The following is a 22,300-nucleotide window of genomic DNA, read 5'->3' on the forward strand; positions in this document are numbered from 1 at the left end:
TTTACTGTTACCTTATAGTCTCCGCAGATATGAATTGACTTTTCTGCCTTGGGTACAATTTTCCCTCTAATTTTTTGTTTGTCTGGGCAGAAAGACAACCTTTCTGAGCACACTGAGTACCGGTGTGAGCAACATCATCATTGCTCGCTATGGGCACACACCAGTATCACACCTGCCGTAAGCAGGTGCATGTCTACCACACATAAATGATTGAGTAATAATAAAATGTAATAATTAATATCTATGAATGGGCGGCCCAGCGGATGAGTGGTTCGTGCGTCGGTCTCACAGCTCTGGGGTCCTGGGTTCAAATCCAGGTTGGTCCACCTGTATTGATTTTGCATATTCTCCCTGGGCCTGTGTGGGTTTTCTCTTAGTACTCCGTTTTCCTCCCACATCCCAAAAAGATGCATTGTAGGGCAGGCTGATTGGACACTCTAAAATTGCCCCTAGGTATGGGTCTGAGTGTGCATGGCTGTCCATCTCCTTGTGCCCTGCGATCGGCTGGCCACCAATACAGGGTGTCCCCCGCCCCTGGCCCAAAGTCAGCAGGGATAGGCTCCAGCACCCCCCGCGAGTGATAAAGCGGTTCAGAAAATGAATGAAAAAATATCTATGAATAAAAAATCTTCATAAATGCCCTTAGAATATGCACAAATCAGACTTAAATTGTACTGTTTTTTGCACATCTCTGCTCACTTCTCATTCTCGTTCATATGACTTCTCTGCTGAACTTGAGATAGTCAAGTTTTCATTTATATGCAATATTTTTCCATGATTTTGCTTTGATTTATTTAATAAGGGATAACACATATTAATGAACATATTTATATTCATGGTAATGAACATATTTATGTAAGATTGTAGCCGAGGGCTAATTTCCATTTACTATAGTCCATTGTGTAGGTTGAAGACAAACGATCACACATACGAGACACGCACGCACAACCACACACACAGCAGATTTAGACAGTTCTCACCCGATTTCACCGCTTGATCGAAGGGCTGTAAAACACGAAAAACATAAGTGGACAGAGCTACTGGCGCATGAACGGCGCCATCATGGGCAAAAAATAAATAAATAAATTGTGCGCGCCATATGATTTGCTGTGCGCAGAGAAGACGAGAGTAGTGCGCAATTGCGCAAGCGCGCAGCTTAGAGGGAACATTGCTTGGGTACCACTACTATTGGCGCGGCCCACTGACTGTTCTTTCTTTGAGATAATGCCAGATTTTTCTAGGCGATTTAACTCATTCTCAACTGCATTCTTTAATGCATAAGGCACTGGTCTGGCCTTCCTGAAGACCGGTTTGGTATTTGGCTTTACTGTAATGTTGGCCTTAAAATCACGAATAGTGCCTAGCTCCTCAGAAAACACTGCTTTGTGTCTCTGCAACACGGCCTCCACATCTGCATTGTTACAGCCCCTTGCTGGTATAACCGAGAAGATGCTTGCCCAGTCTAGTTTGAAGTTTGTGAGCCAGTTATGGCCAAGGATGGCTGGTGTGTCACCTTTTACGATCACTAGTGGTAGATCACCACTCTGGTTTCCATATTTTGCCTTGACAGTCACTTGTCCCATCAAAGGAATGTTCTCCGGAAAAGGTTGACAGCTGCACTTTACTTACTTTCAAAGGCAGATGAGAGAGATGCTTCTTATACACTTTTTCACAAACAAGTGTTACAGCAGCTCCTGTGTCGAGTTGCATCTCTAGAGGAGTTCTTTCTAACATGACCTGTACTGTCATTTCCTTCCAATTTCCGACAGTATGTGTGGGATACACGGCATTCAAGTGATATGACCCATGATAATTTTCCGCTTAGCACATCATATGAGAGGCTACTTGGCTTATCTGGTATGCAGAGGTTTTTTAACAGTCCGTAGGCTTCAGCACCTATTACAGACAGGAAAACGTTGGCGTGTTTACCTTCCTCCACTTCGTTTACGATCATCCATTGCTCAAACCTCTCCAAGTAGGACTCGAAGTCTTCTTGACCTTCCTTGTATTCGCCAAGATTTCCAATGAATCTGGCCAGGATGCACCGCAGACGTTAGCTTAGCAACTCTTGCTAATGCTAGTTTGCAAAGTCCCGTTACCTCCGTGTAATGGCTTAATTTCCGAGTTCTGAAACAGGTAATCCCTACCGGCTTGAAAGGGATTCCATCCTCGTCGCCACTGTGATAGCTTTGCACTTTTATATAACTGTTAATATATCCATAACAGCATTAGACGGCGGAGCCAACTTGTACCCGTGTGTAGCTCTTTATTGCAACACACAGACCACCTCCAAAACATGTCAACATCCAGGTCACACTGTACTACACAATGGCCACTAGGTGGCAGTGGTTAAACACTCTTGTTTAACCTGATGCAACTAACAGTTATAATATCAATATACTACAATTACCTATCTATTTATGTCTAAAATGCCTTTCCTATTTCTGCATCCTCACTCTTGCTACTGTGACAACGAAATTTCCCGAATAAGGGATAAGTAACGTTATCCAATCCAAGGACTCCACTGCCTTAGCACCTGCATGCCAGATGGTACTCGGACGTTGGGTTGACCGGACGTTGGGTCGACCGGGCGTTGGGTCGACCGGGCGTTGGGTCGACCGGGCGTTGGGTCGACCGGGCGTTGGGTCGACCGGGCGTTGGGTCGACCGGGCGTTGGGTCGACCGGGCGTTGGGTCGACCGGGCGTTGGGTCGACCGGGCGTTGGGTCGACCGGGCGTTGGGTCGACCGGCCGTTGGGTCGACCGGCCGTTGGGTCGACCGGCCGTTGGGTCGACCGGCCGTTGGGTCGACCGGCCGTTGGGTCGACCGGCCGTTGGGTCGACCGGCCGTTGGGTCGACCGGCCGTTGGGTCGACCGGCCGTTGGGTCGCCGGGTTGTTACTGTTGAAACCAGCTCTCAAAATTATAATCATGAGAGAGTTTAATATCTCATATCAAAATTTGAACAGTAAACTCTGTTATAATTTGACAGCGAGCTAACCCGGTGACCAAACGTCCATTCTACCAAACGTCTGTTCTACCAAACGTCCGGTCGACCAAACGTCCGGTAGACCAAATGTCCGGGGACCAAACGTCTTTCGACGAAACGTCCGGTCACGATTGGATTGGATTGGATTGGATAACTTTATTCATCCCGTATTCGGGAAAATGTGTTGTCACAGTGGCAAGAGGGTGAGGATGCAGGAATAGGAAAGGCATTTTAGACATAAATAGATAGGTAAAAGTAAGTTAATAAATAAATACATGAATAAATATATAAATAAATAAGCGTGTTGCTTAGCACATATATACATACATACACATAAATATACATGCATGCATACGGTAGGTCTCAACACTCAGCCATTTTTTTGTTAAAGAGCCTGACAGCTGATGGGAGGAAGGATCTGCGGAAGCGCTCCTTCCTGCAATGAGGGTGCCGCAGTCTATTGCTAAAGGAGCTTCGGAGGGACTCCACAGACTCATGCAGGGGGTGGGAGGTGCTGTCCATGATGGACATCATCCTGGTCAGCATTCTCCGCTCTCCCACTTCCTCCACAGAGTCCAGAGGACAGCCCAGAAGAGAGCTGGCCCTCCTGACCAGCTTATTCAGCCTGTTCCTGTCCCTCTCCCTGCTCCCGCATCCCCAACAGAGCACTGCATAAAACACTGTAGATGCCAGACAGGCGAGCCCAGAACTGCAAAATAGGAGGGTTTAAGTACGGGCAGGATGTGGACCGTGATTGGAGGAGGGATAAGTGGGAAGTCGTCACAGCTGTGTTGGCCTGGGCAGTGCTCTGCCACAGCTAAACAGATAAAGGCAACTACAAAACAAAACCAATACAACCCAGGACATAATGTATACCCAGGCTGACAGCCGTAACAGTGACGAAATGAATGTATGGTGCCCTTTTCCGTTTGGTTTCATTTCTGTGAACAAGAAAGTCAGTCATTTTAATTGGAAAATGTTTCATCATTTATCTTCGTGTCTTTGCAGGGTTCCCTCAACAAAAAATGAGAGATGAGCAACTTCCAATCAAAAAGGAGGAAGATCATTTCACCTGGTCCCCAGTTGATTCCATGAAAAAGGAAGATTTGGGCATGGCCAGCGAAGGGGCAGAGCCTGCAAACGCCTCAGCATGGCCCCAAATTAAAGAGGAGGAGCCAGAGTTCCCTCAACAACAACACAAGAGAGAGGAGCAATCTCCAATCAAAAAGGAGCAGCAAAATGTCACCGGGTCAACTGGTGAGCCATTCAAGAGGGAAGATAATCCTTTCGGGGCCAACAGAGCGGCGCAGACTGTGAACTGCGGCTCAAAAAGAATGCAATCAGACAATGTCTTCGCTCCTCCACCAGATGGCGACAACGTGCCTAATGACAATGAAGGTCTTAAGAAAACTCTGTGTGGGAAAACCTTTGGGACAAAGTCTACTTTGAAAACACGAGGAGCTACACTTGTGGGAAACCATTTTTGTGCTCAGTGTGTTTGTAAAGACTTTTCTCAAATCGAACACTTAAAAACCCACATAAGAAGCCACACTGGTGAAAAAGCATTTTCATGCTCGATTTGTGGTAAAACTTTCTCTCAAAAGAACTACTTAAAAGGCCACTTAAGAACACACTGGTGAAAATCCATTTTCTTGCTCAGTTTGTGGTCAAGCATTCCCATTTAAGAAAAGCTTAAAAACGCACCTAATGGCCCACAATGGTGAAAGACCATTTTCGTGCTCAGTTTGTGGTCAGGCCTTTTCTCATCAGCAATATTTAAAATCCCACACAAGAAACCCACACTGGTGAAAAACCAATTTCATGCTCAATTTGTGGTCAATCCTTTCCGCATCAGCAATATTTAATATCCCACTCAAGAACCCATACTGGTGAAAAACCATTTACCTGCTCATAAAATAATGCAATTAAAAACACTACTTATTTTCGCATCACTCGAACCGGAAGCCGTTTTGTGACATTAGGTCAGTGTGCAAAACTAGATTATTTAATAATTTTGGAGGTTTATGTGATGAATAACAATAAATGAAGAGGATAATATATTTTAAATAATCAACATAATCTTATTGTCACCACTATTTTGTCTTTAAATTGTGTACCGGATGACTGAATCCAACCTAAAATGTGACTTTTCTGGCATATCTTATTGTGAAATAATCAACCATGCTGTGATAATAAACTTGTAAAAGTAAGAAAAAAAATATTTCCCATTTTCGACTACATGTAGTGATACATATTATCTTTTTGTCTATGCAGGTGTCAGGGAAAATCTTAGTCCTGATGGGCAAGAGTTTGTTGGCCTTAAAGAGCTCCCCCAAATCAAAGAGGAGGAGCCAGAGTTCCCTCAACAACAAATGAGAGAAGAGCAACTTCCAATCCAAAAGGAGGAAGATGATGTGACCTGGTCACCTGATGAGGCCTTGACGAGGCAAGATGATCTGGCCTGGGCCAGTGGAGAGGTGGAGCCTGCAAACACCTCATGGCTCCAAATTAAAGAGGAGGAGCCAGAGTTCTCTGAACAAACAATGATAGATGAGCAATTTCCAATCAAAAATGAGGAAGATTATGTCACCTGGTCACCTGGTGAGTCTGTGAAGTGGGGTGATCTGGGCGTGGCCAGCGTAGGGGTGGAGCCTGAAAATGCATCAACATGGACCCAAATGATAGAGGAGGAGCCAGAGTTCCCTCAACAGTGCAAAAGAGAAGAGCAACCTCCAATTAAAAACGAGGAATGTGTCAAATGGTCAACTGGTGAGCCTTTCAAGAGTGAAGATGATCTGGCCGTGGCCAACAGAGGGGCGGAGCTTCTGAGCGGCAGCTCAATGGACGGATGGCGAGCAGAAAATTTAATTGCTCCTTTATCAGATGTCAACGACTTGCTTTTTGACGATGATGATGTTGAAGATGTTAAGAAAAATCCCAGTGGCGACAAACTCTGCAAATGCTTTCAGTGTGGGAAAACTTTTGGGAAAAAGTCTACTTTGAAAACCCATAGTCGGAGCCACACTGGGGAGAAACCCTTATGTACAGTTTGTGGTAAAACATTCACACACCAGGGACACTTAAATAGTCATGCAAGAACACACATTGGTGAAAAACCATTTTCCTGCTCAGTTTGTGGTCAAAGATTTACACGGAAGGGACACTTAAATAGTCATGCAAGAACACACACTGGTGAAAAACCATTTTCGTGTTCAGTTTGTGGTCAAAGATTTACATGGAAGTCAAGCTTAATTTATCATGCAAAAATACACAGTGGTGAAAAACCATTTTCGTGTTCAGTTTGTTGTCATAGATTCACACGTAAGGGAAACTTAAATAGTCATGCAAGAACCCACACTGGTGAAAAACCATTTCCGTGTTCAGTTTGTGGTCGAAGATTCACACAGAAGGGACACTTAATTTATCATGCAAGAACACACACTGGTGAAAAACCATTTCTTTGTTTAGTTTGTGGTCAAAGATTCACACACAAGGAAGGCTTAAAAACCCACATAAGAATCCACACTGGTGAAAAACCATTTTCGTGTTCAGTTTGCGGTAAAGCCTTTTCTCAAAAGCGCCACTTAGAAAGCCACAAAAGCCCCTACGCTGGCAAAAATTACATTTTCCTGCTCAGTGTGTGGCCCAACATTCACACAGAAGGGAAGCTTAAATAGTCATGCATGAACAAACACTGGTTAAAACCCATTTTCCTGCTCAGTTTGTGGTCGAACATTTTCCCAAAGGAGAAGCTCAAAAGAACACTTATTAACCCACACTGGAGAACAATGTTTTCCTCCTCAGTCTGTGGCCACAGCTTTGCTACAACAGCCCAATTAAAAACCTTTTCCAGGCCTAGTTAATGTCCCAACATTTTCACATAAGGAAACCTGAAAAGAAGACTTAACAACCCGCACAGGAGAAAAGCCCCTTTTTGCTCAATTTGTGGCAGGAATATCTTAAAAACACAATTACCCAGATCGGTCAGAAACCCTTTTCCTGCTCAGATTCTTGCCAGTGATTTATTTAGTTCTAGGGATAGACTTAAAAGACACAAATGTGTTGTGTTAAGCAGTGAGTGGCCAATGACGGCTTTGCTTGCTTTATCAATTTCTGTATGAAAGATCATTGTAATCGAAGTATAATTATATTTTGCATTCTGAAACTCTTGTTTACACTTTTTAATGTGTAATATCGATCCACACGATGCAAATACAGTAATACATTAAGACACGAGCTTACTGCGTGATCGAGCTAATATGTCAATTTACTTGTATCTCAAGTCAAATCTTCCCATAGAAATGAACAAAATACAAATTAATCCGTTTCCATCCTAAAAAAAACAAAAACAGGATGTTACAATGGAAAAACAGCTTTATTGTTCTAATTTACCACCGACTCACAATTGGGAACCATCTGGTGTGCTCATATCTCAAATTTGTCTCATATCTGAAGGCCAAAATTTGCTCTGTACTGCATTGTGACGAAATGGATGTATGGCGCCCTCTTCCGTTTGGTTACATTTCTGTGATCAAGAAATTCAGTCATTTTATAATTGGAAAATGGTTAATCATTTATATTTGTGTCTTTGCAGGTTTCAGAAATGATCTTGGTGCTGATGGGCAGGAGTCTGTTGAGCTCCCCCAAATCAAAGAGGAGGAGCCAGAGTTCCCTCAACAACAAATGGGAGACGAGCAACTTCCAATCAAAAGGGAGGAAGATCATTTCACCTGGTCACTTGGTGAGTTCGTGAAGAGGGAAGATGTTCAAGGCGTGGCCAGCAGAGGGGCGGAGCCTGCAAACACCACAACATGGCCCCTAATTAAAGAGGAGGAGCCAGAGTTCTCTCAACAGTGCAAAAGAGAAGAGCAATCTTCAATCAAAAATGAGGAATGTGTCAAATGCTCAACTGGTGAGCCTTTCAAGAGTGAAGATGATCTGGGCGTGGCCAACAGAGGGGCAGAGCTTCTGAGCGGCAGCTCAACAGAAGGATGGCGAGCAGAAAATTTAGTTGCTCCTTTATCAGATGGCAACGACTTGCTTTTTGACGATGATGATGTTGAAGATGTTAAGAAAAATCCCAGTGGCGACAAACTCTGCAAATGCTTTCAGTGTGGGAAAACTTTTGGGAAAAAGTCTTCTTTGAAAATACATATGAGGAGCCACACTGGGGAGAAACCTTTATCATGTACAGTTTGTGGTAAAACATTTACACAGAAGGGACACTTAATTAGTCATGCAAGAACACACACAGGCGAAAAACCATTTGCATGCTCAGTTTGTGGTAAAAGATTTACAGAGAACGGAAGCTTAAATCTTCACACAAGAACCCACACTGGTGAAAAACCATTTTCGTGTTCAGTTTGTGGTCAAACATTCACACGGAAGGACCGCTTAATTAGTCATGCAAGAACCCACACTGGCGAAAAACCATTTGCGTGCTCAGTTTGTGGTAAAAGATTTACAGAGAAGGGAAACTTAAAAATACACACAAGAACCCACACTGGTGAAAAACCATTTGCGTGCTCAGTTTGTGGTAAAAGATTTACAGAGAACAGAAGCTTAAAAAGACACACAAGAACCCACATGGGTGAAAAGCCATTTTCGTGTTCAGTTTGCGGTAAAGCCTTTTCTCAAAAGCAAGATTTACAAAAACACACAAGAATCCACACAGGTGAAAAACCATTTTCGTGTTCAGTTTGTGGTAAAACATTTACACAGAAGGGAAACTTAAGAATTCATGCACGAACACACACAGATGAAAAACCATTTTCGTGTTCAGTTTGTGGTAAAACATTTACACAGAAGGCAACCTTAAAAATGCACACAAGAACCCACACTGGTGAAAAATCATTTTCGTGATCAGTTTGTGGTAAAAGATTTACAGAGAAGGGAAAGTTAAAAATACACACAAGAACTCACACTGGTGAAAAACCATTTGCATGCTCAATTTGTGGTAAAAGATTTACAGAGAATGGAAGCTTAAAAAGACACACAAGAACCCACATGGGTGAAAAGCCATTTTCGTGTTCAGTTTGTGGTAAAGCCTTTTCTCAAAAGCAAGATTTACAAAAACACACAAGAACCCACACTGGTGAAAAACCATTTTCGTGTTCAGTTTGTGGTCAAACATTCACACGGAAGGACTGCTTAATTAGTCATGCAAGAACCCACACTGGCGAAAAACCATTTTCGTGCTCAGTTTGTGGTAAAAGTTTTACAGAGAACAGAAGCTTAAAAATACACACAAGAACCCACACAGGTGAAAAACCATTTTCGTGCTCAGTTTGTGGTAAAAGATTTACAGAGAATGGAGGTTTAAAAGTACACACAAGAACCCACGCGGGTGAAAAGCCATTTTCGTGTTCAGTTTGCGGTAAAGCCTTTTCTCAAAGGCAAGATTTACAAAAACACACAAGAACCCACACGGGTGAAAAGCCATTTTCGTGTTCAGTTTGCGGTAAAGCCTATTCTCAAAGGCAAGATTTACAAAAACACATAACAACCCACACTGGTGAAAAACCATTCTGAGAATACATGTTGGCTAAGGATTGAAAGCCTACCATAACTCAATCTTTGTTTTATTCTCCATCTCTTGATGTTTAATGTGCCCAATCTGAATAAATCAAACCATTCTCCATTTTGGAGCATCAACCAGATGTTTCTTCGACGGACAGTTTGTCGAACAGACATTTCGTTGATGGATTCGCTCGCTCTCAAAGTTATAAACATGAGAGAGGGAGAGTTTGTCATTGCATTGACAATTAAACACTTAGCATGTCACATATACAAACACACACCGTTTACAAGAAATTACAAATAATATACTAATAGTCTCGATGTGTCTGTTCCACGAGCTGTCTGGTGTGGTCGCGGGCTAAAAGTATACTAAGACTTTTATTTGTTTGATAAAAATGACCAGATAAACCACTTAGAATTTGAGAGAATGACGGTTCATCCTAAGCAACACGCTTATTTAATTATATATTTATTCATGTATTTATTTCTTGACCTACTTATTACCTATCTATTACCTATCTATTTATGTCTAAAATGCCTTTCCTATTCCTGCATCCTCACCCTCTTGCCACTGGAACAACGAAATTTCCCGAATACGGGATGAATAAAGTTATCCTATCCAATCCAATCCAATCTGCACCTCACAGTCAACATGAATCGGGCGTCTACCGCCATCAATGGCAGCCGATGGATTAAATGAGTACTGAGTGTAGTGTGGCCAAGCGGTCCAATGTGCTGGATTTAAGCTTCAGTCTCTCAGGAGGCATGGGTTCAAATCCCACAACTGCCAATAATTCACAAGCTGTTTATCGTTCTTTTGTTGGAGTGCTTATGGCTCTTCACTAACTTGTAAGATACAATGTGAAACCACTGGCGAGAGAGCTGAGTCCCGAACACACTAATAGAAGTGTCACGTTTGCACACCACTGTGTCACTGACGGTACCTCTAACTTCGCTTTTATCATAATGAATTTTTTTATGAGACTCCTTTTTGCATATCAACGGCGTAACAATGTTGTTAAAGAATTCAGATAATTTTTGCATTTTAAAAGTGTAGGAATATTAAATTAAATGCACACATTTTGGGCGTGAGTGGTTAGCCCGTCGGTCTCGCAGCTCTGGGGTCCTGGGTTCAAAGCCAGGTCATGTCCATCTGTGTGGAGCTTGCATGTTCTCCCTGGGCCTTCGTGGGTTTCCTCTGAGTACTCCGGTTGCCTCCCACATTCCCAAAACATGCATGGTAGGTTGATTGGACACTCTAAATTGCCCCTAGGTATGGGTGTGTGTGTGTGCATGATTGTCCGTCTACTTGTGCCCTGCGATCGGCTGGCCACTGATTCAGGATATCCCCCGCCTCTGGCCCGGAAACAGCTGGGATTGGCTACAGTATGCGGGGGGTCCCGTGACACTAATGAGGATAAAGCGGTTCAGAAATAAGATGAGAGATGTTAGACATTTTCAGGCATTTTTACTTTTGAATTCTGTATCTAAAGAATACTACAATGAAAAAATATAATTTGTTTATGACTCTCTCTGCCAAAAAGTCTGATGTGTTAGTTTCAACCCCACCAATATTTTGCTTGTAGCATTCTGCTAAAAGAGATGCCTCCATAAACAGCCAAGGAATTACAATGGTTTTTGGGCTGAGCAGACCACTACTGCTGCAGCAATTTGTTTTTTCTTACCCAGTACTTGGTATGAAGCTGAATGCGGCGCCTAGGATTGGTCAGTTACATGACCTGAAGTCCAGGACGTCCATATTGTAATGTCTATAGTATTGAGACAAATATTCGATTCATTGCCTAAAAAGAGGGGCTTTGCAAATAGCTGGGTCGTGAAGTGGGTCTCATATTCAAATGTGTATTTTGCCTGTTTCTAGTCATGACTCCATGAGTCTCAAACTTCTCCTTAGTAGAGCTCTGTCCTGTAGCCAGATGTGTCCTTGAAAACTTGCAACATTGTCGTTATCTTCTATTTGCCGGTTCATAACAAATAGCTTACTGTATGAAGTAGGGGAAAATCCCATCCCTGTTCGGTTTAGGTTCCACCCTCTTGAGAGAATAAAGGTGAATGTAAGTTGTCTGTCTCGGCTCATTTGTGGACGACAGCGTTGCCTCTGGTTCACCTGTGCCCAGAATATTCTGTAATAAAAGCATGGAAGTCACTGTTCATCGCCTCCATCCTGTATTTGGACACCCAACATCTTCCACAGCCGAAATTAATCGAACCCTAGAAGGAAGACAGAGTGCTCTTCCTTCAACAGTCGTTCACCATCACTGCAAAGATGGTGCTACAGTAGCCTAATACGTGCTAGTTGCCCAACATGAAGTAGTAGGTGGGTGGTATTTTGCCCAGCGGAATTAAAAAGAACCAGTTTGTGGATCATTGAAAAAATAACTCTTCTCTAATAATTCTGGATTATTTTTTCATCGTGAGTATATTGTTAAACTACATTAATGGAGGTACATTTGTGATTCTATTTGTAATTATTGTCTTATTATTCAATAAAAAGAAATCCCTTGGTCTAAATATTGATGTGCATTCAAACAATTCATAACCTCGCTATAATTAAAAAAAAAACTCTTCAATCAAAGAAAAAAATTATTTGAATGCAAAATCATAGCTGAGATTTTAAAAAATGCACTCAAGCACTATTTTTCACTGTTTAAAACTGATTTTTGATTGAGGTGAAGTTTTGTGTTTGGGCCATGTTTTGGTTGGGATATTTGTGTCTTTATAATTTATCAAAAGTTTTCTTCAAAGATAAATAACACATTTTTAAATTAGACAGCACAGTATCCATGCATCCACTATTGGCCATGATGAAAGTTTCTTTCAATACAAAAAGCATCCTATTGTGTCTTTATAAGCACATTCAGTGAGTTCAATATAAGTATTTGAACACCCAGCTATATTGCAAGTTCTCCCACTTAGAAATCTTGGTGGTCTGACATTTTCATCGTAGGTGCAGGTCCACCTTAAAAAGAAAAATCCAGAAATCACACTGTTGAAAATTGTTTGAAATGTATCATTTTGATCTAGCGTGATCATCTGAAATGGTTGTTTATACATTTTTGCGAAAGCTATGTCAAACACATCAACCATCTGACATTTTGGTCAGCTAACTTTAATGTCAGTGATGACTGTGGAATTGAAGAATTCCTTCAAATACAACCCACTTTTTTTGTCAGAGCGGGAGCAGCACATACTTAAACAAGCAAAAACCACAGCACCAGATTTGAGTTTTTCCAGATATTTTCATCAAGATACATTTCCGGTAGGTGACAATGTTCGGACAAAAAATATAAAGAGAACTTTTAACCCAGAGTCTGGAACCGTATTATCAATGAAAAAATGTCTTCAACAGATGAATCCAGCAAAATTCACTAATTTAGCACTTTTTTAGATCGTTAGATTTTTTTTTTTAAATACAAAGTTAAAAATGGGAAGCAAACATCTGGAACCTGTTGACAGAAAAACCTCATCTTCAGAGTAATATAAGTTAAAACATTCATGAACTAAGCAGTGGGTTTATAATCAAGTGTTAATTGATCATTCAATTGACATATTACATGGTACTTTATCACTACTTCTTCATTTAACAAAGTCAGATGTTTTTACCATGAAATGTGGCAATTGTTGCTCCCTTTAGAAATACACTGCAGGGCTGGTTGTGTTTGGAACTATCTGGGCCGGCGTGAACCACGTGACCACCTGGCGGCGAGATCAGAGGGTGTCGTGTATGTGTACTAATATCAACATAAAAGCCGCACCTTCAAAGAATGGCTTTTATTAAAATTGGTTTTATATATTATGCACATATACGGCGCAGTAGTAGTAGTAGTAGTAGTAGTAGTGGTAGTGGTAGTAGTAGTAGTAGTAGTAGTAGTAGTATTAGTAGTAGTAGTGGTAGTAGTAGTAGTAGAACTGGTAGTAGTAGTAGAAGTAGTACTAGTACTGGTAGTAGTAGTGGTAGTAGTAGTAGTAGTGGTAGTAGTAGTAGTGGTAGTAGTAGTAGTAGTAATGGTAGTAGTAGTAGTGGTAGTAGTAGTAGTAGTGGTAGTGGTAGTAGTAGTGGTAGTAGTAGTAGTAGTGGTGGTGGTTGGGGTTGTGCTATACATCCACTAGATGGATCTAAGATAAAGGAATTTCATACCATGATGAACCAATGCAGTGTTACATCTACTTAAGAAAATATAATTGGTTCCAGAAGATGTTTCGTAACCTGAATTTTTCACAAGTAGAGCAGCAATTTGCATGATCATTCATTCATCTTCCATACCGCCTGGAGAGTAAAAGTCTGTTGATTGTTCAAAAAGTCAAATCAAAAGCCTTTATTGTCATCATACACAGCTGCGTATAACAAAATTGGTGAAAGAACAATAATCAGCCCATGAGTTAATGGCAGTGGTGGGATTCGAACCCACGCCTCCTTAGAGACTGGAGCCTAAATCCAGCGCCTTGGACCGCTCAGCCACACCACCTTAGTGTTCTTCACTCGCATGTTTGTCCAAATGGTCAAGAGCTAATGAATGAAAACAGGCAGAAATGTGACAACTTTAATAAACATAGCACTATGTGACTGTCAATGCGATACAAATAATGGCTTCTATCTCATTGAGGGTCCAGATGGGAAGAAGACAGTTTATCTATGGGAGGCTCAGGGTTATCTTCATGCTGACACAACCCTGTAGACAGCTGGGGAGCCACTGACGCTGTGGTTATGGGCAGTTTTGCTGATGGTGATGCATGCTGGGCAGAGTTCTGTACGTGTTTTTATGGTACTGAACTTTCTTACGTTTCAAATGCACCCTTTAGTCCCCCTTTTGGAATCGAAAAGTTCCAACAAGAGGCCAGATTTGGGGTTCGCTGCGATGGAAGTCGGAGCCAAGGCTCTCCCGTTGAGGTGACAAATGAAAGTCTGGAATTCTTATGGGTGTGTCTGTGGTGGATGCAGGTGCAGTTCAAGGTGTTCTGGATCATTTTTGTTTAGTCCGCTCCAAGTAGTCCAAGGCGTTTGGCTTCTCTTTGTTTAGTCTAACTTAGGTTATCAGGAGCAAAGCATTTATACATCATTTTACTTTAAGCAAATATAGCAAAGTAAGTTTAATGGTAAAGCAAAGCATATTCTTCGTTGCAGGCAAATGTATAATATGAAATATTCCTGACATTCCCCCTTTTATAATATATTTGCACACAATCTAATTCCGGGATGCCTAAATGTTAATAATTCCTTTTTATGACAAATATAATTCCACCAGGGGGGGTTGTGCAAGTTGCAATGAAAAAGCAAGAACAAAATCAATCTCGTCCAATTCGCTTTATGACGAGTGCAGCAATCCAGGTAACGTCCACCTGTGTGGAGTTTGCATGTTCTCCCTGTGTGGGTTTCCTCCCACATTCCGAAAAACATGCATGGTAGGCTGATTGGACACGCTAAATTGCCCCTAGGTATGGGTGTGAGAGTGCATGGTTGTCCGTCTCCTTGTGCCCTGCGATCGGCTGGCCACCGATTCAGGGTGTCCCCCGCCTCTGGCCCGGAGACAGCTGGGATTGGCTCCAGCACCCCCTGCAAACCCTAATGAGGATAAAGCGGTTCAGAAAATGGGATGAGATGAGTTTCCCTGTTATCACACTAAACGTGTGTCGTTGTAGTTTGTTGTAAATGTTGTTTTAATTTGTGACGCCAGGTTGACGCTTGGTTTGCTTGATTATGGAATTGTTTTGTTTCTTGCTTACGCAAATGGAATCGATAACCTTGTAATTGTTTTGATTTGAAGCCTTAAATAGGCAGGACATAATGCCGCTCTTTAGAATAATCTTGGGGGGGCGAGCTGCCGGATGTATTCTCTTCTTGCAAGAATTAAATGTGATGTGACTACAGATGCCTTTTTTATTGAAAGCTGAATTGGAAAAACCTAAGGATAAACTTACAATTGGATGAACCTAACATGTAGTATCTGTTCTTATCTGTTTAATAGCTGTTATGTCTCCTAAATGGGGACCATATATTGAATTGATATTTGGGACTAGGTGATGGAATAGGAGCTTGATCCTTCCACTCCACGCATCATCCTGGTATTGCAGTATCTCCATGAGAGATGCAACCCTCTCTATTTGTCAAAATACATATACTTACTCTTGAAATTCCAAAGTTTAATGATTGAAACGACAGAAGCGAATCTGAAATTTCATATATTATTCATGAGGATGAGGGGTGATTTAAATTAACAAATTAAAGCCTTTCTTTTGTAACAAAATCTAAGTTAAACAAGAGTGTATAAACATTCACATTTGATATAATAATATATCGATTGACGATCATCATTTTTGCCAGTACAGCTTGTTTAAATGCCTGCTCAGCGTCGAGGTGCCACTCTTTTTGCTGTAATATGAAAGCAAAGCGCCACATTGACTACATTCAGCGAAACCAACGTAAGTTTCTGTAGCATATTCAACAATCAATTTGAAGCTCTTCCACACCTCACTTTTACCGGTGCATTTGTCATTTCACTTCTCCTGTCTGTAGTTTATCCTCAATTTCTTGCTCCCCCATATTGGGGATACCAGGTCAAAATAGATGCGGACTTGCGGACGGGAAGATTATTAAGAGGGCAGGCAGCCTTCACGTGACGTGCTTAAAGCATGCTCTGGCTCTGCAACTCCTGTTTAATCCAAATTATTTATTTTATCACAAGTATTGTTAGTTTAGTGAACACATCGTTTTATTATACATTGTTATAAACATCTTTTTTTTTTTTTAAGTCTGTGAGAGAGGCGGGCTCGGGCCCACGATCACACCTCTATTTTGGATCATTTGGTTTAATTACTAATTTCACTACAACATTAAGTCCAACCCATTTACACCCAAAGGATGCACGTATGCCCTGGATCATATTATATCACAACGCTCTCCAATCCCCTGGCTGCCTAATACAGGTGCTGAAACGTGATTAGCTGCATAACACAGCTTCTGCAATGTGATTGGCTGCTCAATGGATTGGAACCACGCACTAGTTTTTAGTGCTTTAGCCTGTATTAAACTACTATTGCGGAGATAGACGTAGTTTGTTCTGTCAATTCTTCATCAATACACTCTTGCTTCTCTTCAAATCGCACAAATGTTTTGCCTTTTACTAAAAATTTCTGTGGAGAGGAACAATAAGATTTTCAATCAAATCTTTGATGCTCTGTGCTAGTAAAGCTTCCTGTCTCTGTCAAAACTAAATATGTATTTAATATTAATCTGGGTTAAAGTTTTTTTCACACAATTTCACTGATTGAATTATTGCAGACTGTTTACGTCCTCAAGCATCTGACTTTGTTCAATTAAGTAAAAGTAATAAGTACATGTTGATGTTAATTCCTGAGTGTTTTAATCTATATTATTCTGACGAGGCGGGTTTCAGGTGTCCGTTTCCCTTTTGAACTTTGTATTTAAAAAAAATACCGTCTAGTATTTGGTTTTCAATTTTCGAAGCATAATTTTGTTTGACATTATAAAAATGTGATTTGTAGAAAAGTGCTATTTTGTTCTAGTTGTATTTTGATTTGTGCCTTTGTTCAGACTTTTTTTGTTTAAAATCATTATCTCGACAAACTAAGAACAAAAAATTATCACACGATTTAAAATTATGACTAACCCCAATTAGCAGATTCATGCAATTTTTTAATGACTGCATTAATGTTCTGCACAACACTAGATGTTAGTAGCAAAGTGCATATCCGACCAAACAAAACAACAGGAACTGTGTGGGGGATGGGCTCCATCGTCAAGTAGGATACTCCAAACGAGCATAATTTGTTCCGGGACTGAGCTCGCATGTCGATATTCTCGTAACTCGAACGAACGTTTCCCATTGAAATGAACTAAAAACAAATTAATTTATTCCAAGCCTCTAAAAAAAACACCAAAAACAGGATATTGGATTGGAGAAACATTTGTATTTGTTCTAATTCACCATCTATTAACAAAGTAACAAATAACTAGTGGTTTAATAGTACTAAAATGTGTTTAATAGTAGTAAAATTAGACAGAGATACTTTTTGCACGGCAACACGCTCGTAACATAACAAACTAATTTAAATAAACTTGGATTACGATGCAGACACACTCAAAAATAAGTTTAATCGAACCTAACACTAAACTTAATTCTAATTTTTTTGACATTTGATACCTTTCTTCTCCCGTGTTGGCTCTATTTGCCAGTCAATATTGACATTTGTTCGATTTTGTCTTCCCTTCAAAATATTCCCAAAATGATGCACACAATTGTCCTCACAATATGATAACACAGGACCATTTGCCAACGAGAAGTACTATACTCCTCTCGTATTATCGAACAAGCTCCTCCGCCATTCGCATTGGCTAACGGGAAAAAAAACACTGAAAAAATGCAACGCTTCGCCCAGTGCTCGTGGAGACATTACACGAGGGCCTTGCAACGGGAAAGACAGTACGCATGAAGTTCTTATGAGCAGCCTCTCGGGTCCGCTGTATGCTCGTATATCAACATTTGTCTCATATCTCAAGATATATATTTGCTCAAAATTTTACTCGCATCTCAAATTGCTCGTATGTCGGGGCACTCGTATGTCGAGGTATTACTGTACTGTAATAAATAGCTAGACTGGTTTCCTACATATACAAACTTTACTTACTTCTCAGAAGTGAACATAAGGTCGACTTGATTCCAAAACAATAGAAAGACCGTGTAACCTAAAAAAAAAGGAAAAATACAAATGGAAAACCGAGCTGGATTCTTCACAGGAGTTAAAAAAAACACCTCTCCGGCCTGGCACACAAAAAGGGCTCTCGTTGCCTGCAATAGTTACATTCACATTCAGAAACAAATAAATAAATGTATATTTTTAAATAGAATTGAACCACCATCTTCCCCTGTTGGCAAGGATTAATATATTAAGACTGTACCCTTTACAGCAATTAAGCCATATAAAATGCATGCTAATCAAGAACTCCAAATTAATTCAATAATGTGAAAAATACCCCAATCTAGTAGTCTTTTGCAAACATTTAACATTACATTCCCTTTGTAGTTTGTCTATCATCTCCTATAAAACTTTCTTACTCAATGTTTTTCCAATAGTTACACATAAAATAAAAATCTACCAATAATCCCCTTCAACATCAAAAAGATAAAAACAATTTACCGTTAATTACAGACATGAAGTTATCGTATTTTCACACCTGTAGAAACAAAACAATCTTTTATATCATAATTTGTCAAATTGTTCAAATTAATGTATTCATTAAATCTGAGCAAATAACGCTTCACTTTTTTGTTACCTTTGAATTTGGAAGGCTGATTTTGTCAACAAAAAGACCCAAAAAGTATTTTTCACCAAAAAGAGAGCTTTATTGAAACTACCAAAAAGATGACACGTTAAATTACAGATTAAAAAGTGTAAACAAGAATTTCAGAATGCAAAATACAATTATACTTCGATTACAATGATCTTTCATACAGAATTTGAAAAAGCAAGCAAAGCCGTGATTGGCCACTGCTTATTACAACACATTTGCGTCTTTTAAGTCTATCCTTACGACAAAATCTCTGGCAAGAAGCTGAGGAGGAAAAAGGTTTCTGACGTGTGGGTAATTGTGTTTTTAAGATATTCCTGCCACAAATCGAGCAAAAAAAGGGCTTTTCTCCTCTGCGGGTTGTTAAGTCTTCTTTTCAGGTTTTTGAATTGTGTAGCTTTTTAATTGGGCTATTGTCGCGAATCTGTGGCCACAGACTGAGCAGGAAAACATTGTTCTCCAGTGTGGGTTAATAAGTGTTTTTTTAAATATTGCTTTCGAGAATAGGCTTGACCACAAACTGAGCAGGAAAATGGTTTTTTGCCAGTGTGGGTTCTTATGTGGATTTTTAAGGATTCATTTTGAGAAAAGGCTTTACCGCAAACTGAACACGAAAATGGTTTTTCACCAGTGTGGATTCTTGTGTGTATTGTTACACTTCCCTTCCGTTTAAATGTTTTACCACAAACTGAACACGAAAATGTTTTTTCACCCGTGTGGGTTCTTGCATGACTAATTAAGTCTCCTTTCCGTGTGAATCTTTGACCACAAACTGAACACGAAAATGGCTTTTCACCCGTGTGGGTTCTTGTGTGTATTGTTACACTTCCCTTCCGTTTAAATGTTTTACCACAAACTGAACACGAAAATGGTTTTTCACCAGTGTGGGTTCTTATGTGGATTTTTAAGGATTGATTTCGAGAAAAGGCTTTACCGCAAACTGAACACGAAAATGGTTTTTCACCAGTGTGGATTCTTGCATGATTATTTAAGCGTGCCTGATGAGAAAAGGCTTTACAGCAAACTGAACACGAAAATGGTTTGTCACCTGTGTGTGTTCTTGCATGACTATTTAAGTTTCCCTTCCGTGTGAATCTTTGACCACAAACTGAACACGAAAATGGTTTTTCACCAGTGTGGGTTCTTATGTGGATTTTTAAGGATTCATTTTGAGAAAAGGCTTTACTGCAAACTGAACACGAAAATGGTTTTTCACCAGTGTGGGTTCTTGCATGACTAATTAAGTGTCCCTTCCGTGTAAATGTTTTACCACAAACTGTACATGATAAGGGTTTCTCCCCAGTGTGGCTCCTCATATGCGTTTTCAAAGAAGACTTTTTCCCAAAAGTTTTCCCACACTGAAAGCATTTGCAAAGTTTGTCACCAATGGGATTTTTCTTAACATCTTCAACATCATCATCGTCAAAAAGCAAGTCGTTGCCATCTGATAAAGGAGCAATTAAATTTTCTGCTCGCCATCCTTCTGTTGAGCTGCCGCTCAGAAGCTCCGCCCCTATGTTGGCCGCGTCCAGATCATCTTCACTCTTGAAAGGCTCACCAGTTGACCATTTGACACATTCCTCGTTTTTGATTGGAGGTTGCTCTTCTCTTTTGCACTGTTGAGGGAACTCTGGCTCCTCCTCTTTAATTAGGGGCCATGTTCCTGTGTTTGCAGATTCCGCCCCTCCACTGGCCACGCCCAGAACATCTTCCCTCTTCACGAACTCACCAAGTGACCAGGTGAAATGATCTTCCTCCCTTTTGATTGGACACTGCTCGTCTCCCATTTGTTGTTGAGGGAACTCTGGCTCCTCCTCTTTGATTTGGGCGAGCTCAACTTCCCCTTCAAGGTCAGCAGACTCCTGCCCATCAGCACAAAGATCCTTTCTGAAACCTGCAAAGACACAAAGATAAATGATTAACTATTTTCCAATTATAAATGACTGAATTTCTTTTTCACAGAAATGAAACCAAACGGAAAAGGGCGCCATACATTCATTTCGTCACAATGCAGTACTTACTACTGTAGTTTTCTAGTCAACAGCAACATGAGTTGAAAACTGTTTATAGGTGCATTTTTCAAAGTATGGCACTATTGGTCAGAAAAGTTTCTTCACTTAAAATTAGTCAAATCTTTTTGGAGCCTTTTCATTGTAAACATTCTCTTTTATGTTTTAGATTTTAATTTAGTTAAAATAATTTCGCCAAAGGGGAGGCATTAAAAAAACATTATCTTTTATTCAGTAGCAGGTCTATTATTATTTGGGGGATTAATGAGATGCCGGATTCCGGCTAATGCCGGAGCGATCGCTAATACGCGCAGTATAGTATATTACTTCTCGTTGGCTGCTCATAAGAACGGTCAGGGGCACTGGCTCTCTCCCCCGCAACTCCTCGTGTAATATCTTTGGTCGCAACTATACGTTTTTGTAACGTCTCTGCGAGCACTGAGCGTTTTTTTCAGTGTTTTTCCCCCCCTTAGCCTGTTAGCTCCCGTTAACAGAGCGATCGCTAATTCAAGACTACTTCTCGCTGGCAAGTGGAAGTGCGTTATCCTATTGTGAGGACATTTGTGTGCATCATTGTCGGAATATTTTGAAGGGAATACAAAAGCAAACGGCCCATCGATAGTGAAAGTGAGGGTGGAGGCGGGGGCAAACAGCCAACCCAGCCGGGACAACAAAGGTATAAAAACGTAAAACATAATTAGCACGACAGCAAAGACAGCATGATAAAAAGCCCCCCTGCATGACCAATTTACCCGTACACGATGATGAATTTAATATTGAGCTGAATGCGTTGACTGTTCAAGTTAATAAATAGGAATTTAGGCAATTAATGGCTGAGGGTTTGGCACATTGCGATATCCCAAATGTTGTTTTCGACTTAACAAAACTAAATGATGAATATCAATTGGTTAAATAGGAAGCAAAAGTGCAATTATGTCAAAATGGCTGTTTTTTAAAGATGTCTAAAATGAGCTAGCTGCAAACACCAATATTATCCGTCAAAAAATGTCGCAAATGAAATAAAAACATCTCCATGACTTGGCACCAAGCATAACGACTACGACCGACCAAACAAAGACAAAGCTCAGAAAAAGCCACAAATTAAAGTATAGTAAAAGCTTCTGGCCACTTTTTACAATCTGAACACACTAAATTTGATATTTTTCAGTCACTTTTTTTACATCACAAGTAAATAAACGCCAACATGTGAGCAGGACTCTTTCACTCAGTCAATGGCTAAACTATCTCAAAGTTGAAACCAACTTACCTTGAAGGATTTTCATTGTTTCCAAAAGTTTGTCCAAATGAGTCTCGTGTCTCCAGATGAGTCGAGGACGTCCAACTGCAGCATCTGACTGAATGCCATCCTCTGGATGCTGCATATTTGCGCAGTTGACATCAAAGAGCAAAGAGCCACGCGCTTTGATAGGTGACATCAAAGAGCAAAGAGCTCCTGGTGACG

At 40.6% G+C, this 22,300-nt stretch overlaps 3 protein-coding genes and 3 non-coding genes across 6 annotated transcripts in view; 3 read left to right on the plus strand and 3 right to left on the minus strand.

Annotated features, from left to right (window-relative positions):
- Window positions 1-9,630, plus strand: part of LOC144065976 (uncharacterized) — a 66,644-nt gene extending 57,014 nt beyond the window's left edge. Inside the window, 3 exon segments of the mRNA XM_077589235.1 lie at window positions 3,997-4,245; window positions 5,263-5,757; window positions 7,583-9,630. Of these exon segments, the coding sequence (XP_077445361.1) occupies window positions 4,014-4,245; window positions 5,263-5,757; window positions 7,583-9,519 (2,664 nt within the window). The 5' untranslated portion in view covers window positions 3,997-4,013 and the 3' untranslated portion in view covers window positions 9,520-9,630.
- The window catches only part of LOC144065978 (uncharacterized), a 206,738-nt gene that overhangs the window by 121,462 nt on the left and 62,976 nt on the right, over window positions 1-22,300 (minus strand). The window lies entirely within an intron of this gene.
- trnal-uag (transfer RNA leucine (anticodon UAG)) lies at window positions 13,910-13,991 on the minus strand. Its single transcript has one exon. It is a non-coding gene; the product is annotated as a tRNA-Leu (tRNA).
- LOC144066412 (U2 spliceosomal RNA) lies at window positions 15,432-15,619 on the plus strand. The gene has a single exon (XR_013297581.1). It is a non-coding gene; the product is annotated as a U2 spliceosomal RNA (small nuclear RNA).
- Window positions 16,602-16,713, plus strand: LOC144066443 (U5 spliceosomal RNA). The gene has a single exon (XR_013297608.1). It is a non-coding gene; the product is annotated as a U5 spliceosomal RNA (small nuclear RNA).
- On the minus strand, window positions 18,842-20,458 carry LOC144066005 (uncharacterized). The gene has a single exon (XM_077589289.1). It carries the CDS (start codon window positions 20,143-20,145, stop codon window positions 19,240-19,242), a length of 906 nt encoding a protein of 301 aa, XP_077445415.1. The 5' UTR covers window positions 20,146-20,458; the 3' UTR covers window positions 18,842-19,239.

This window comes from Stigmatopora argus, chromosome 20 (assembly GCF_051989625.1).
Source record: "Stigmatopora argus isolate UIUO_Sarg chromosome 20, RoL_Sarg_1.0, whole genome shotgun sequence".
NCBI classification, from domain to species: domain Eukaryota; kingdom Metazoa; phylum Chordata; class Actinopteri; order Syngnathiformes; family Syngnathidae; genus Stigmatopora; species Stigmatopora argus.

Coding starts and splice junctions, on each gene's coding strand:
- LOC144066005 (XM_077589289.1), bottom strand. CDS start 20,145: ATGAGGAGCCACACTGGGGAGAAACCCTTATCATGTACAGTTTGTGGT.